Consider the following 15,380-nt stretch of genomic DNA (forward strand, 5'->3'; position numbering starts at 1 on the left):
TTAGCAGCCTACTTGCTAGAGTCCAGTGCTCACAAAGTCGTTTTTGAGAAGCGTCTTATAAAGAATAGGCTGTCTTGGTCATACGCCTGTCCCATGAATTCGCGCCATCATTAGGCTGATCCTGTCTGCAGATAGACCTGGGGGAAGCGTGCCCAGGGGGATATTCATTTGTGTCCCTAATGTTCTGTGCCAAACAGGATTGAAGTCATTTCAGCCCAAACAAAATTGGATCGTACAGCTCATCAAAGACCGACTGCAGTCAGGCCCGCAGGTATGGTCGACGTGGTCATGTAAGCCATCGTTGAACAAATGAATCGGAAACCCATGTTTTAGTACAAAAGTGATACACTGGAAGCAAAATATCCCCCCACCCCCACCCCCACCCATCTTGCTTATGTGAAACCAACGCTAGCTTTACTGGGTGATTAATAGCTGACATTTTCCCACTGTAGATTGCTACCCAGTGTTGGGGAGTAGTGAACTACATGTAATTAAAGTACTAGTTTAATAACATTTTGCAGTTGCTTGCTGGCAGTTCAACTACATTGGCATAGTAGTTAAAATAGATACATTACTTTTTAGCCATTTTTGTGTAGTTTAACTACTGAAACCATAAAAGGAGAGGAATGACATTTTATTTGTATTCTACTGTAACTGAACCCCCTTTGATCAGCCTCACGGACTGCTTGAGAGACTGCTCATGTGTCTTATCAACAAGACATTCTGCTCTGACTTTTTTGTATGATATTTTGTTATAAATTCGTATCACATGTCATTATACGCTGTCAATTTTTTTTTTTGTAGCTTTAGTTAACCAAACTAGATTTCTCCCTTGGATAGCTTTGCTGTAGTTCAACTTCTTCCAGTGTGAAGTCATTAATACCTTGTAAAATGATGCTTTCAAAGTAGCCTCCAAAACACTGTTGCTATACAGCCTGCTGGTGGGGCGACCAGCGAGACTCGCACTTCTGCTCAGGTGACAACTCATCACATGAAATGAACTTCACCCTAAGGCCCGCGGACTTTCTGACCACTGAATCAGAACCGAGAGGCTATTATCTGTCCTGTCAGTGTGGCCTGTCTTTGTGCTTTCATCTCACGTTTCCCTGCTCCTGGCTATATCTCCCACCATGATTTGGTAAGTTTTGACATCAGAAACAATCCCATCCGACAGAACTGTCCGTTTAAGACGCCAATCGATATACGCCCAAGGAAACAGATTTTGAATCTCAGAGTTTTTGATTTCTTAAACTGAAATTAAATAAATGCAAGCTTAGGCTGCTTATTTGCAACATTGCAACCCTTGTTAGTCGTCTGTCCATAAACGTATTAGTGTTCTCCACAAAAAGTATTTCATTAGATTGTATTTGTAAATTGTAAACCTGAAGAAACATCTTGCAGTTGTAGGCTCACTGCAAAAGGACCGGGGGGCTTGTTTATTATTCATTCGTATATACCCCTGATGGAGATCGGGAGTAATGTGTTTTAAAATATAGCCGCATTCAGCACCTTATTTCATACGCCGCCTGATAATGTCATTTTCTAGCTTATTACTTAAAGGTCATTGGTAATGTTGCTACGTCTTCAGACGGCGCATTTATTGGCCACTGCAGTGGAGCTCTGGCTTTTTGGATCGGTCAAGGAAACTTTCTAAATGAGATGCGAAAGGTTGGGAAATGAACCACTGTACCTTAGGTGCTCATTTGCAGGCAATGCAGTGTGCACATCTCCACAACGCTGCATCTCAAAAGGGATGACTTCTCTTTGTCAGTTCTTATCACCACCACCCTCTGCAGGTCCGCGTTTTCTTTATTAAAACTAATATAATAAAGTTGTTGGCTTCAGTTTATGAATGCTTGGGTTAATCATTCCGGCTTGTTGTTGTCTGCAAAGAGATTTAATTCCAGCCATTGCTCAGTGCAATATGTCACAATCATAGAGTAGTGGGAATGGGAATCTGCTGGAATCTGCTGCTTGGACAGTTTCTGTTAATGTGGTCTGTGACACGCATTTATGTATATCCGTATGAATCTACTTATTTAAACTGGTTGACGTAGGCTACAAGTGTCACTCACACGTTGCCAACACACATTTAGATGTAATTGGAGGCCTATCCAGTATACAAATACATCTATCTTTTTCGAATGCGCGTAACTAACAAATTGCGGCTTACTTTTTTGGCGATAGTATCTGTTTCCTTCTTCATATTACTGAAAAAGTGTCCACCATTGACACCTGTGCGTCAACACCAGCGCTCCCTCTGGCGCTCATGTATTTTTGTTTTGTTCACGAGGGCAATTCATTACCTGACGTTTGACGTCATCAACAAACGTGTGAATGTGCATTTCCACTCTACAAATAGAATAGTTGACAGCGACTGGATAGACATTCGAATTTTGACACTTATCCCTTGAACTGTCAGACTAGTTTCGTCTTTTGAGGCGATTTTCTTTTGAGGTCTTTTGGTAAGCAGAAGTGAGAATTATGTAGCATGTATGAGAAACTTACAACAAGAGGAAATGTCTCCGCACAAAATAAATGAAATATACCCCGTCCATAGTTAATCATAATTCAGTCAGACACCAAACATGCACCAAAACAGACAGTTTTGTCAGGAATCAGCTGTGGTATATTCTGTACTGTATGAGTAGCAAGCATCCTATAACTTTTCTAACAATATTACATAATATACAACTAATTGTATGAAAACAATTTTGCTCAAATACATTTTGAATGAATTCACAGCGAAAGTATTATTAATCGCTGCGTCGCACTGTCGCAAATCTGGCAACTGTTTGTAGCATCCTCTCCCTATTCGAATCTGTAGTGCACCCACGGGAGGCGCAACATAGGAGCAGGCAATCTGCCTTCATGTGCCATACAAACTTTGAACCTCAAATCTACATCTACATGCCCCTGAGAAGGTTCAGAGGCATTGAGGCGAGCTGTTTAACCATATTCCTCGCCGCATCGAGAAATCATGGGACAGGTTTCAACGCCACTTTGTTGTGAGTGCACAAGAATGCTGATTGAACTTGGTGATCTCAACAAATTCCGTTTATGAAAAACCATGCTTACGACTGGAAAACCACGGATAACGAGAAGAGGCACTTACTTAACAGAACAATAATTCTCGCGGAGAACAGAGACGCAATGTTTCTTAAATTGGCTACAAACGGAAAACTTGCACATCGTCCATAACGAGGAGGGCAGGTTTGGTAAAGGTATATCCTGTTTGGTCACCAGCGAACATTATCTGTGTAAGTATGGGTTTGGAGATGGCAGGATTTATATACTTTTGTGGTATTTGATGTGTGATTTGTTTCTGCCATTGAATACTTGTTCGAGCCACCAGGGATATTAGCCTACTGATCGAGGTGTTTTCTTCGTTATTTTGAGGGTAACGCGAGTTTAAAATCAATACTCCAGATCCATCTCAGAGATTAGATATATGCGTAGGCGACACATAGCCCATAAGGCGCAGAAATATCTAACCACGTCGCCCGCTGGATACAGTCCAATGACATATTAGCAATGCCAACGAAAGTCACCATCAAATAGTACGAGGAAAATGTCAGGTGAAGAATATATGATTATTTGCTTATTATCCCCACCGTTTGGGAAACACATGGAGACCAAACAGGCGCAAAAAACATTCGGACATTCAGGAGAACGGAGGTAAGGGATAGTTTTAATTTTTACGCACAAAGAGGTCTGAGCCGTTCACAACGCAGTGTAAGAATTTGGCATGTATGTAATCGACTCCCTTACTATTATATCACTATTCTTACTCTAACTGTTTAAGGTGAATGTGATGGGGAAACATTTATGTGTTGTAGCTTACCTGGTCGCTCCTTCACTTGAACAGTGGGTTCATTTTAGGGCGATAGACCGTTGCTCTGGAGACTGTGTGTGGAGACTGAGACTGTCGTTGTGATCAGGTTGTGACCAGTGGAAAATCTAACTTTCCCGAACAGTTATCCTTGACTATTATTCATCGCAGTGTCCTGTCAGTAGACTAGGCTTACATGCCAGTCTAGTGGAAATGCATTATTTACATATGATATTAGTATGAGGGAAGATTTATAACTGATAAATATAACCTTTAGAAACATCAGCGAGTTATTCGTTTGAGGAGAAAGCTATTAGGTGCATTGTGATGGAGTGGTTGTGTTTGGGCGCCCCGATCTCTTTATCAAAGGGCTCTGAAAGATTCAGAATCAAAGAAGCACCGGGCAACCCTGCTCTCAGGCACCGCGCCGTGCACTTGCAGACATCTCTCAGATCTCTACCTTTCGCCCAGAGGAGATATGAGGAGCACAATTAAGGTCTGGTCACATGGAAAGCAGAGGACTGTGCTGTCAAGTGGCTGAGTCTATATTTCCCATGTAACTACTGCTACTGATGCTGTTTATGCTTGGCAAAGTCCTGTTGGTACCTTAAAACTGGATGTAAAAACAGTAAAAATGCATAAATACTTATTTCTTGAACAATGACATTGAACAATGTCGGATTGAATAAGGGACCAATCAAAGGCAACATCATCAAATGTCAACTGAGAGTTTTCCAACTGACTATCAACACATTAAGAAAGCAGTCTTCTGTCATAAGCTGACATAGGTCGAGAAGAATTAGGGGGTGTTTGTCTATATGGTGCAGTCAGTGAAGGGGAGTAGGGCGTGTGACAGTGCCAGCTTCCGAAGAAGAGGGCTGATTTAGGGTTCACTGTCATTGGGATGACACATTAACCAGTCAGGTTAAAACATCTAATTTCTCCACTTGTTCTACATATTCAGTATGTCAGTTGTGTTTCTGCTACACTTTCCTCTCAACCACTTGATCAACCATTGTATAAATATTGCATGCGCTGTCTGATGGAAACCGACAAAATGCTTTTCTCAGAAACCATCCACAAGATGTACAGAAACATTTATACAGACACAAGATTGTGCTTTTTTTTAGACACAGTGAGACCACACTATATGTTAAATAAAGGAATTTCACTGAATGTGAAATTTCACTGAATGTGGAGACCAAGACTGACAGCATTCAGTCAGCAACGCGTGCTCTCCACCGATAACAAACCCCTGACAATAAACGCAACAGGAATTCATCAGTAAACACAACATCCTGAATGGTAAAACGGAATGACAGATAAGACCCATTGGTATTCTGCTGAATCTTAAGCAGCTGGCCTTGGTGCTCTCTTGATAATGCCTCTGTCCAGCAGAGGAGTTTTATACACGCTCTCTTCCCTTTTTAAGGTCGGGAGTCACGGGTTGATTGGCAACCGACTGACGCAGGGAAATTGTCCATCCTTACTGTCGTCTAATGGGGTTATTCTACCGTGTTGTTTGCAGCCCTGTTTTGACTTAAAGAGCAGGGAAAGGTTTTGCCCTTTCCTTGTGAAAGTGGCCAGCCCCTTTACCTTGCCTTCAATCTGTTTGGCATCACAAACCTGAAGCCCTAACTGACAAACAGTTTACAGTGAAATAGACGCAATCATTCTTTTTCGGTTCTTGTTTATTTGTTTTTGTTCTCACATTCTCCATTGTTATTCCTCTCTGCAACAGAAATGTAAAGGCTACAATGAAATAATCTAACCTCTGTTATGCACAGAGGTACTACTTTGGCATGTGCTAGACATTTGACCACAAACCCATTGATATGGAAAGGACCTTTCCTGACAAAGCCTCTTCAGGCGTGTGTTAACTTTTAAAAAGCATACAGCCTTGAAAGACAACAAGTGATTTAAGATTGCACTAGCTCTCTGTCTGCCCAAAGGAATGAATATGAAGTGAACTATTTCCGTGGACTAGCTGTGCAGTTTTACATTCTGCTATTCAGCTGGAGCAGAGAAGGGTTCTATTTCCTCACTTGCTTCCCTGCCATGAGCCTCAGCTGAGGAAATAAGCAACTGCTAACTGATTTACACAAAATAGACCTAAAAATGTTGAAGTGATGAGAGAAAAATGTCACACTCAGTGAAAAGGAAAAATGAATAGAGAGCAAAACCAATGGTGAGGAGAGAGAGAGGGAGAGAAAGGGAGAATGTGTATTTGTGAGTGTTAATCAGTTTGTGCTACTTGTTTTTGTGTGACAGAAAGGATTGAGGAGAACACATAGGTTGAGAGAAACTGCATGTGATTGTGTGTGTGTGTGTGTGTGTGTGTGTGTGTGTGTGTGTGTGTGTGTGTGTGTGTGTGTGTGTGTGTGTGTGTGTGTGTGTGTGTGTGTGTGTGTGTGTGTGTGTGAGAGAGAGGCTGCTAAGCTGCTTACGTCTCATTAAAGTCATCACTTGGTTTAAGAGGCCAAAACTCACAGCCTTCTGCAACCTCACAGCCTGAGAAAATGTATTAGCGCTTGTCAGACTCTGTCTGGCAAACTGTTACACCGTCTGTACCATAGACATATATACGTCTATGGTCTGTACTCCTTCATTCTCCTGTACACTGTGAAGCTAGTAACTGACCTGACCTGATCAGTAAGCAAGATACCACATAAAAGAAAGAGGTCGAGATGGAGAAAAAGGGTGGGATGTGAGAAAAAGAAATCGTATTGATTGATGCACCCCTGACTTTGACTTGATATCTGTGTGTCAGGGACACTGTAATGACAGTGTGATGATGCTGTACTTAGTGGCATGGCCTGAATAGTGTCCTCCAGGGAGCTGTAGCACCTTATCATGCATTCAGCAGGCCTCACAGCAGGCCTCGTCACAGACTGTGGGTGTGAACGCTGCCATTTTGGCCTAAAAAAAAAGGCCCAGTGTCTCTGCAGTGTCCTGAACAACAGATTTTTCAGGTACCCTGAGGACTTCAAGGCAGTTCTGTCGTTCTTCTTCTTTTTTTTTGTAGGTGAGAGGGCCTAGGATTGAAAAGATGAATTTTGCTCCTCTGTGATGCACTCAGGTAGTTTCAGTATAGCTCTTCTAACACACCCAGAACCATAAACACCATGCAAAAGCAGATTCTGCCCTGTGTAGTTTTACACATTTTGTCAGTATTTACCAATTGGCTGATGAAGTCTAACCACATATCCTATATCCATGGTTGAAGACTGTGGCCTAATTTGTTAGGAAATAACAATCGGGCATGATACAGTGACTGTATAGATAGGTGCAGAAGAGTGAGGCTCCAGACAGCATTGTGCATGCTTCAGTAGCTTCAGGCTCTCCTAAAAAGGATTTTTTATTTTATTCATAACATGCAGGGGGAGACCAGCACAGGTGAAAGTGAGAGAAGGAGTGAGGGAGAGAATGAGAGATAGGAAAAGAGAGAATGATGAATCACCTGTAGTTGCTAAATACAAGTTGGAACCACCCAGGAATATGAATATCTCATGAGAGAGTGAGAGTGTCTGTGAGTGAGAGAGTGAGTGATAATGGACGTATGTAGTTAGGCTGGTGGGTACTTGAATCATGCATGGGGCTGGAGGTCACCGCTATCTTCCTCCATCTTATCTCTAGCCTCCTGTCATCATAGGTGAGGTCCACTATTTCATTAAGGGCGCATCGAAGGTGTGTGTGTTGTGTGGCCTCAATGCAATTGTGTTACACAGCAATGGCACCCAGAGAAATGAACAGATGGGACAATGCGAGGCGTGACTGACATTAAATAATCCTCACACATCAGGCCCGCCTTTCTTTCTCTTTCCCGTGACCTGTTTTCATGCATAGTAGATATCTACTTGGGTCAAGGGCTTATTCCCGCTTAGATGTGCCGAGGTTTACCCTCTCGCTAACCTAATCATCATTCCGTTACACCCGGCACCTTGTGATCACAGACTTTTGCGCTGCCCTGATATCCGTGCATATAATGCCACGCACTATCCACAGTCAGATCAGGAGGGCTGGGAGTAATCTGCTTTTTTATCTGATTGCACGGCTATTTTAATCACAGATTAATGAGGGCTAGGTTGGAAGGTGCCCGTCGAGCGCTGTGGCCGCATTGCCTCGTGAGCCTCGTTCAGACGAGTCGTGCAAATCAAATGAGAGACATGGCAGGATTTAGTGGCGAAACTATAAATGGATCTGGTTATGCGCCACTCACAGACATCATCCATTTTACAGACTTACTGCAGAATATCATTGTCTGTAAAATCAAGAGATATGGACTAGGAATACTGGCGGTAGGCACCTCTCTCCGTGGAAGAGCCTAATTGTAGTCATATGTCTGTGCCACATTTGCAGCAGTCCCCCCCCCCCCCCCCCCCCCCTCTCCCTTTCCTTCATTTGATGCTCATAAGGCCGGGCAGTTCTGCTGGAAGGGGAGACAGAACCATGTGTGGAAGTTTTTTTCAGGGTAGTCACAGCGTTTCATTAAGATGTCTGCTCCGGTGAGGAAGCTTCAGCAGGCCCATCTGGAGGGTTATCTGTGTATTTCACGGAGCACAGAATTGCAGTTAATTGAAATCTGTCTGATAACGGGGGTCGCTCTTACGTGTCAGGTGAAGCCGAGGCTGGCGGGGCTGTTGTTCTCTCGCAGCAGGCTGTGTAAACCGTCAAAGGGCTTTGTTGAGTCACTGCCGGTGGCGCTGAGCACTCATGCCACACACACACACACACACGCGCGCCGCTTTCTGCCAAACTAGCAGGGTGGCATCCCCCGAGAGTTAGCCGGCCGGCCGGCCGGCCGTATGAATGACCACAATGCCATGCACGGAGGCCTTCTGCTTTTCTGTTCTACCTGTTACGGTCCTATGTGTCAGTCTTTTTTGTTGAAGAAAAGCTCTGAATGAGAACCTCTCCCAGTGCTCTGGTGGTTAAGTAATGTCTCCTGTGTCCCATGTGTCTCTCCCACCCCCCTCCCTCAAACTCCCTTCTTCTCCTACAGTCTCCGACCCGCTGAGCAGCATTAGCGCTCGTCTCATCAACCAAGCCAAGGTCACCTCCCAGCCTCCCTGCCTCCTCGTCACTCTGAAGGGCTGTCCCCATCCACCAGACCCCCCCCCCACCTCCCAGTTCCCCCGGCATGGAGAGCCTCAGTGAGCTACAGAATCCCCTGCTGGATAAGAACACTAAGCACGTGGTCAAGGCTGACTACGGCTATGGGGGCGACTTCTCCAGCAACCAGTACCAGGAAAACATTATCAACTACTTTGTGACGGGGGGAGGAGGAGGAGGAGGAGGAGGAGGAGGAGGAGGAGGCAGTGGTGGAGGACTGGTGGGCGGGGGAGGTGGCGGGGGCGGGGGCGGGGGCGGAAACAGCAAAGCCAAAGCCCACCAGCTCCTGGACGCCACCTCCTTGCACCTGGCCGTGGAGGCATTCTACCGGCCCAACTTCATCCTCTACAAGGACGACGCTGTGACCGTGAAGGCCAAGGATTATAAGAGCGAATGCTGCGAGACCACCTTCACCGAGAAGAAGGACAAGGAGGCAGACTCCACTCCGGCTTCGGCCGAAACCTCCGGCAGCGCCGAGGACGCCCAGGTCAAGCTGCTGCATGACGACGACATCAAGATCCAGACCGTGTCCTATGAAGTGGAAGAGGAGGAGTACGTGGAGTATGAGGTAAGGAGCTTCTGGTGGCTGTAGTGGTGTGTGTGTGTGTGTGTTTATGTGTGTGTGTGTGTGTGTGTGTGTGTGTGTGTGTGTGTGTGTGTGTGTGTGTGTGTGTGTGTGTGTAAAACAGGCTGGTTATTTTCACAGCACACAAGAGGCTAGAGAGGAAAGAGAGAGAGAAGATGAAATCATCTATCAGCAGCGCAGAGCAGTGCGTGAAAAGTCTGACAGGTGCCCTTAAAGACCGGCGCCCCTATTCCCAGGTGGAGTTCCAAGGCGTGTCTTTCAGCTTTATAGAGTACCACTTTGTAAAGATGTTGACATTTCCTCTCTATTTATCGTCTATGAGCCAGAAATTGTTTTTACAAAAAAGAAAACTAGCACTCTTGTGATTAAAAAAACATGAATTCTTAAAATATGATCATGAAACATTCATTAGAACTTAGTGACTTATAAGAAAATGTTGATATTAAGGCTGATTTGCAATGCTGCTGAAGGGAGAGATGATTTTAATGCTCGTTTTGACTATTCTATAAGATCCTGGTTAAAGAACAAAATGTCTACTTAACCCGATGCTGAAGAAAAACAACAAAATGTTCTGGTCTCTGGACTGTGAAAAGGCTTAATCAAATCCCGGTCAGTCAGAAAGACAGTCTCATTGATTCAAATGGTGCATTTTAAGCCAAAGGGGTCTATTTCACATGGCAGAGTGATGCTGTTTTAATCTTCTTCAAATGTTGGGAATATGGCATTATACTGTATGTATGAATATGAATGAGAGCAAAATCATACATGAGATATCCATATTGCAGCCATCAGCATCCTAGAAGTAGGTAGCGGCCACTTAAACACTTCAAATACTTGGCCACAGTACTTTCAAATCACCTGGTCAAAGAACAAATCAAACTATTCAGTCAGTAATCAGTCAGTAATCTGGTCCATTTCATTCAATCCATATTGGAAGTGTCAGTTTTGGTGGAGATAATTAGCACCATTCTTAATTAGCCATGGCTAAATTTATTGAAATGGACTCAATTTAAATTAGCAATTGTCGGCAGTGGGATAGAAACAAAGCATATCGATAAAAGGCTTAAACAACTAGAGTTTGTTAAGATTGTTAGCATCACTATCAAAAGCCAACAATCGCTAACCCCCTCCCAATAATTCAATATATTTATTGTGAAATAAACTTAAATCATAGATTCATTTTCTTTCGACTTTTCCACCATCTTTTCACTGCCCTGTTCGAAACAGCAGTGTAACTTCACCCCCAGCTCTGAGCCTCACAGTAGGTTACTGCATCATTATGAAAAACGTTTCATTAAAAAGTGGGCACGGGGCTGACAGAGGGGTGTAGACTCCTGTGAATGATAGAGTCCCGATCAGGACTCTTTTATCCAAAGCGACTTACATATGTGCGACTTACAATGTATACACATTTTACAGGTGAGCAGGAGACCGCCAAGGGGAACATCCTTTTACCAAACTATCAGCGATTCAAACATTCCTAGCCCACCAACAGGATGCAAAGCTTGTTGCACATTCAATGTTGAGTGGGGGGCATACAATGAGAAATGAGACTCGCACTCACAGACGCAGGCTGGGGGAGATGGGGCCACCCATTTCATGACGCAGAGAAGTCCCAAATGGTTGACTCTCTACGTCAGCATTGGACTTTGCAAGGTTCAGGTCACCAACATTGATCATCACAGCACAGTCTTATCATTTAGTGTACAGCTCAAATAAACACATTGCAGCTAAACTTGTTGTACCTGTTGTTCATGCGATTGTATGCTGGCATCATATATTCAGATAAAGACATCATCTTTAGGGTATTTTTTAGAGATAATAGTCTTGAGGAGGGAGTTCAAATTGACCAGTGTAGTATATGGTATGGACATCACACTGAGAAACAAGATACCCGAGATCTCACCTGAAAGATGGGTTTACAGAATTACACTGAATTCTGTAAGGAAAGAAAGTAGAAATTCACCGATTCAGCCTAAGAACTATTTTGTGAGCCAAGTGGAAAAAAATCGGAAATTGATTTTATATGTAGGTGGCTTCTGGCCTCCACATGACTTTTTGGTGTACCAGATGGTGTTTGGAACCACTGCTTGAGGAAAAGGTACTATGTTTTATTTATTCTGTTCGGCTCAGGTAGAACAAGGTTACAAGATACAAACTTAGTATATTGCTGAAAGTCTTAACCCATGAAGCAGAATACCTTTGTTTGATGTTTATTCCAAAAGCATGGGGAGTTTTTGTCTCAAAAAGATGAAAATCAGTATGAGGCAATGTTACCAATGTGGTAAAATAAAAGATTATCTTATTAGGTTACCAGGTTCACTGGCTGACAGCAAAGCTTTTAGGATAGGAGTCTCTACAGACCTTTTATATAATGTGGAAGACAAGTGCCACCTACAGCAGCCATAGTCATGGTCTGCTGTTAAATGGGTTCTAAATGGGTTCTAAATTTAACATGCCCTGTTAATCACAGCTGCATTGTTGTAAGGTTGCTTCCCTAGCTGTGTACCTATAAATAGTACACATTAAACAGATAGGGAAAGACTACTGTGTACGAGACTCTCTTCTAAACAGTTTCCCGCTTTTGCCAGACAGGGCATTGGTGGTTACACACACTATTATTTCCTTTCTGTGCTGAGGTAGCCATGAATGCTGACAAGAATTCTTCCGGTTGTAGTATGAAATGCTATTGATTTGTCCACACAGTTGGTTGAGTAGGAGAAGTTAGAACTTGTAAACAGTACTGGAGAATTAAGTAAACTTCATCTGGAATCTGCATTTTTATGTTCACATTGTAATCCAATTCTGTTTCACTGATACAGCACTACTTAACATTACGGTTTTCCTGGTCTTGCAGTGTGCCACATCAATTTAGCCTCAAAACAAATCGACCAGGCATTCAAACAACAATTCAATTCAAACAACATCAAGAATGCAAGGGTCTTACAACTTAGCCTTTACACTATTAAGATCTAAGAATTGCCTTTTTGTGGTAGAATTGATCTACAGTACAGCTCCAAGTCAAGCCAGCTCTAAAAGTATCTGGTGCGTCTATTGTAAGTCTGTAACTCCTCGCTAACTCTATACATTGAGAAAGTGCTGTGTGTATGTGAGTGCGTATGCGTGTGTGTGCGCGTTTGTGTGTTTCCATGCGTGTAGTGCTTTTGGACTGGCGTCTGTTCTGCTTCATCCTTGCTGACGACTGTGCTTATACCATACAGCTCTGCTTTTGTCAGCTTGATTGTACAATAGTTCTGAGAGGCAGACACCTCCTACCTCATCAAATGGGACGGACTGACAAATGGCCTTTGTGCTTTCTTCTTGGAGATACACAGTGTCAAGAAAGCTGTGTTTTATCTCTGTAAACCCCAATTTAGAACTCATCTTCTCTCCTCACATCCTCCATTTTCATTTTCCTGACAGAGGGCGGGGGGGGGGGGAGAGGGAGAGAAAGAGAGAAAAATAGAGAAAGAAAAAAGAAATCATCCTGAAGGGATGTGAAAAAAATTAAATATTCTCTTAGGACAGAGTATAGTATTCCTGTCAGAGAGCAGAGGGGGAAATATAATTGTGTCTTTTCATTTTGGTAGTTTATTAGTGTAATCCAAATGATGGTATTTCACTGTTCAATAGCTGTCATTGTCAGTGTCCTCTTTGATTCCATTTCCCATTTGATTAATAACCAGGATGATGATAAGAAATGATAATGATGCTAATGGCTTCCATCAGTCTGGCCAGTATGGTTTTCATTTCTTTGACATTAAGTAGTAAGGCTTGAATGAAGTTGGATCTACTTTTGAATGGTTTTTGGCAGGGCATACATAATGGTGCTAAAAATTCCTGGCAATTTGTCCCTTTTTTCAAATGTCACAGTACACTATTTTTCTACTCAAAGAAATGTCATATGACCAGTCGTAGATGCAGTGTTCTCAGTGATGGCAAGCCTTAGCCAGCCTTGCTGACTAGGATCCAAATCTTGAAAAGTGTCCAGTTTCCTTTGATCTCTCAGATGAAATGGTTTGTGTGGTTCTAGTTTCAACATCTTTTTTTTTGCATTAGGGAAAAACATCTTTGAATCTGTGGCTGGGAAAGGGGGTAGTTATCATTCATTTTTAATCTGTGGCTAGAAAAAGGTTAGTTATCATTCATTTTGAAGCTGTTATGATGTGCCCACCCAAGTGATATTCACCAACAAACTACTACTCACCTCACTATACCGAGTCTAGTCTCACGCCTTTCAATGAAGCACCTTCAAAACAAGTCCAATTAGATTTACTTTACAAACCCTGTCAAGGTTTAGTTCTGAATCAGTAATGGCCAATTGTACATGAGATGTACTAAACTGAAGCAGTTGGGCATTTGTGCAACTAGATTAATTCATCAGGTTGCCTACATTGCATGTCAGGTGTTATGAATGGACATGAATAGTGAACGCTTGCACTCAACTGGAAAATCTAGAGGCTTTTCAGATTTGATCTATTCATGTTATGTGACATATTGCTATTGACATATTGCTGCACATTGTCTTTCCAAAGAGCATTTTTACATGTTGGCTAGAGTAATATGCCCCTGAAAGTCTCATAGGGATATTTCTCCACTCTCTACAAAAAAATGGATGAGAAACCAATTACTTTATGGCAGAATTCATCTCGCGGATCATTCCGATCTGGTATCCAGGGGGCAGATCCATTTTTACAGAAGAGGAATTTGCAGAGTGGGGTGAGGTTCTGTGCTCTGTAGAGGGGAAATGTATCACGTCTTTCCTGGTTGTATGCCCCCCACTCAACATTGAATGTGCAACAAGCTTTGCATCCTGTTGGTGGGCTAGGAATGTTTGAATCGCTGATAGTTTGGTAAAAGGATGTTCCCCTTGGCGGTCTCCTGCTCACCTGTAAAATGTGTATACATTGTAAGTCGCACATATGTAAGTCGCTTTGGATAAAAGCGTCTGCTAAATGACTAAATGACTAAAAATGACTCTTCTCAGTGTGCAGATAAAGACAACATCTTTGCTAAAATGCAGAAATGTAAGACTAATGTGTTGTGACAGCAGTGTCATTGACTTGACATCTTAGCTGATTAATTGGCATTGGAAGAGAAATGCAGAATACAGGTAGGCCTATCATAAATATGCCATAGATTTAGCATATTCAGCGACACAAATGCTTAACCACACACACACAGACATACACACACACACACACACACTCACACATACTACACACACACACACACACACACAGACAAAACTTCAGTTGGAAAGTGACTTATGTTGAAGGAAAAAAAAGTTTGCTAACCCTCTGATCTCCGACAGACGAAGCTTTAAAGCACCTACAGTTCCCTCTTTACCGGATATTGGGCTTTTGATGAAACGCTGCTGCCACGCATGAAAATGTCTTCAGCAGTCGCTTACACTGGATTTAGCTAAAGCCCCTGAAAGACAGACAAAGGAGCAGGCAATCAATGCAGAGACAGACACTGGGGCAGGTGCGCCAGAGAAGAAACCCTGCCAAGAATCCTGTTTTGAAAGTGGTGGTTCAAATATCTGTCGATTTTTAAGAAGAGCTTGGCTAAGTGTCTGCCATAGCCAAGACTGTGTGCTTGCACCAGGCCTCTCAGTCTGTGTTAATGTCTGCCTGCCTGTCTGTCGCTGTTTGTCTGATCATCTGTCTTCCGCTCCACAAGTCTTTCTGTCTGTCTGATTCTATCTTCCGCTCTGAATTTCTTCATGTCTGTCTGCCTATCTGTCGCTCTGCCTTGAAATGTTTCCAGCAGTCGGGATCGTTTTAACTCTAACCACCAAGTCTGTTAGGCCTCAGGGGAACGTCACCGCTTCTGACAACCTTGTCC

At 43.0% G+C, this 15,380-nt stretch overlaps 1 protein-coding gene across 2 annotated transcripts in view; it reads left to right on the forward strand.

Annotated features, from left to right (window-relative positions):
- Window positions 1–2,700: 2,700 nt before the first annotated feature.
- LOC105902787 (synapse differentiation-inducing gene protein 1-like) overlaps window positions 2,701–15,380 on the forward strand; it is a 26,688-nt gene continuing 14,008 nt past the window's right edge. Inside the window, exons 1-2 of one of the 2 annotated variants that reach the window (XM_031581674.2) lie at window positions 2,701–3,678; window positions 8,835–9,512. In XM_031581674.2, the coding sequence (XP_031437534.1) occupies window positions 8,973–9,512 (540 nt within the window). In that variant the 5' untranslated portion in view covers window positions 2,701–3,678; window positions 8,835–8,972. The remainder of the gene's footprint in view (window positions 3,679–8,834; window positions 9,513–15,380) is intronic. The other variant, XM_031581673.2, reaches the window with a different exon arrangement.

The sequence above is a fragment of the Clupea harengus genome, chromosome 15 (genome assembly GCF_900700415.2).
Source record: "Clupea harengus chromosome 15, Ch_v2.0.2, whole genome shotgun sequence".
In the NCBI taxonomy this organism is placed as follows: Eukaryota; Metazoa; Chordata; class Actinopteri; order Clupeiformes; family Clupeidae; genus Clupea; species Clupea harengus.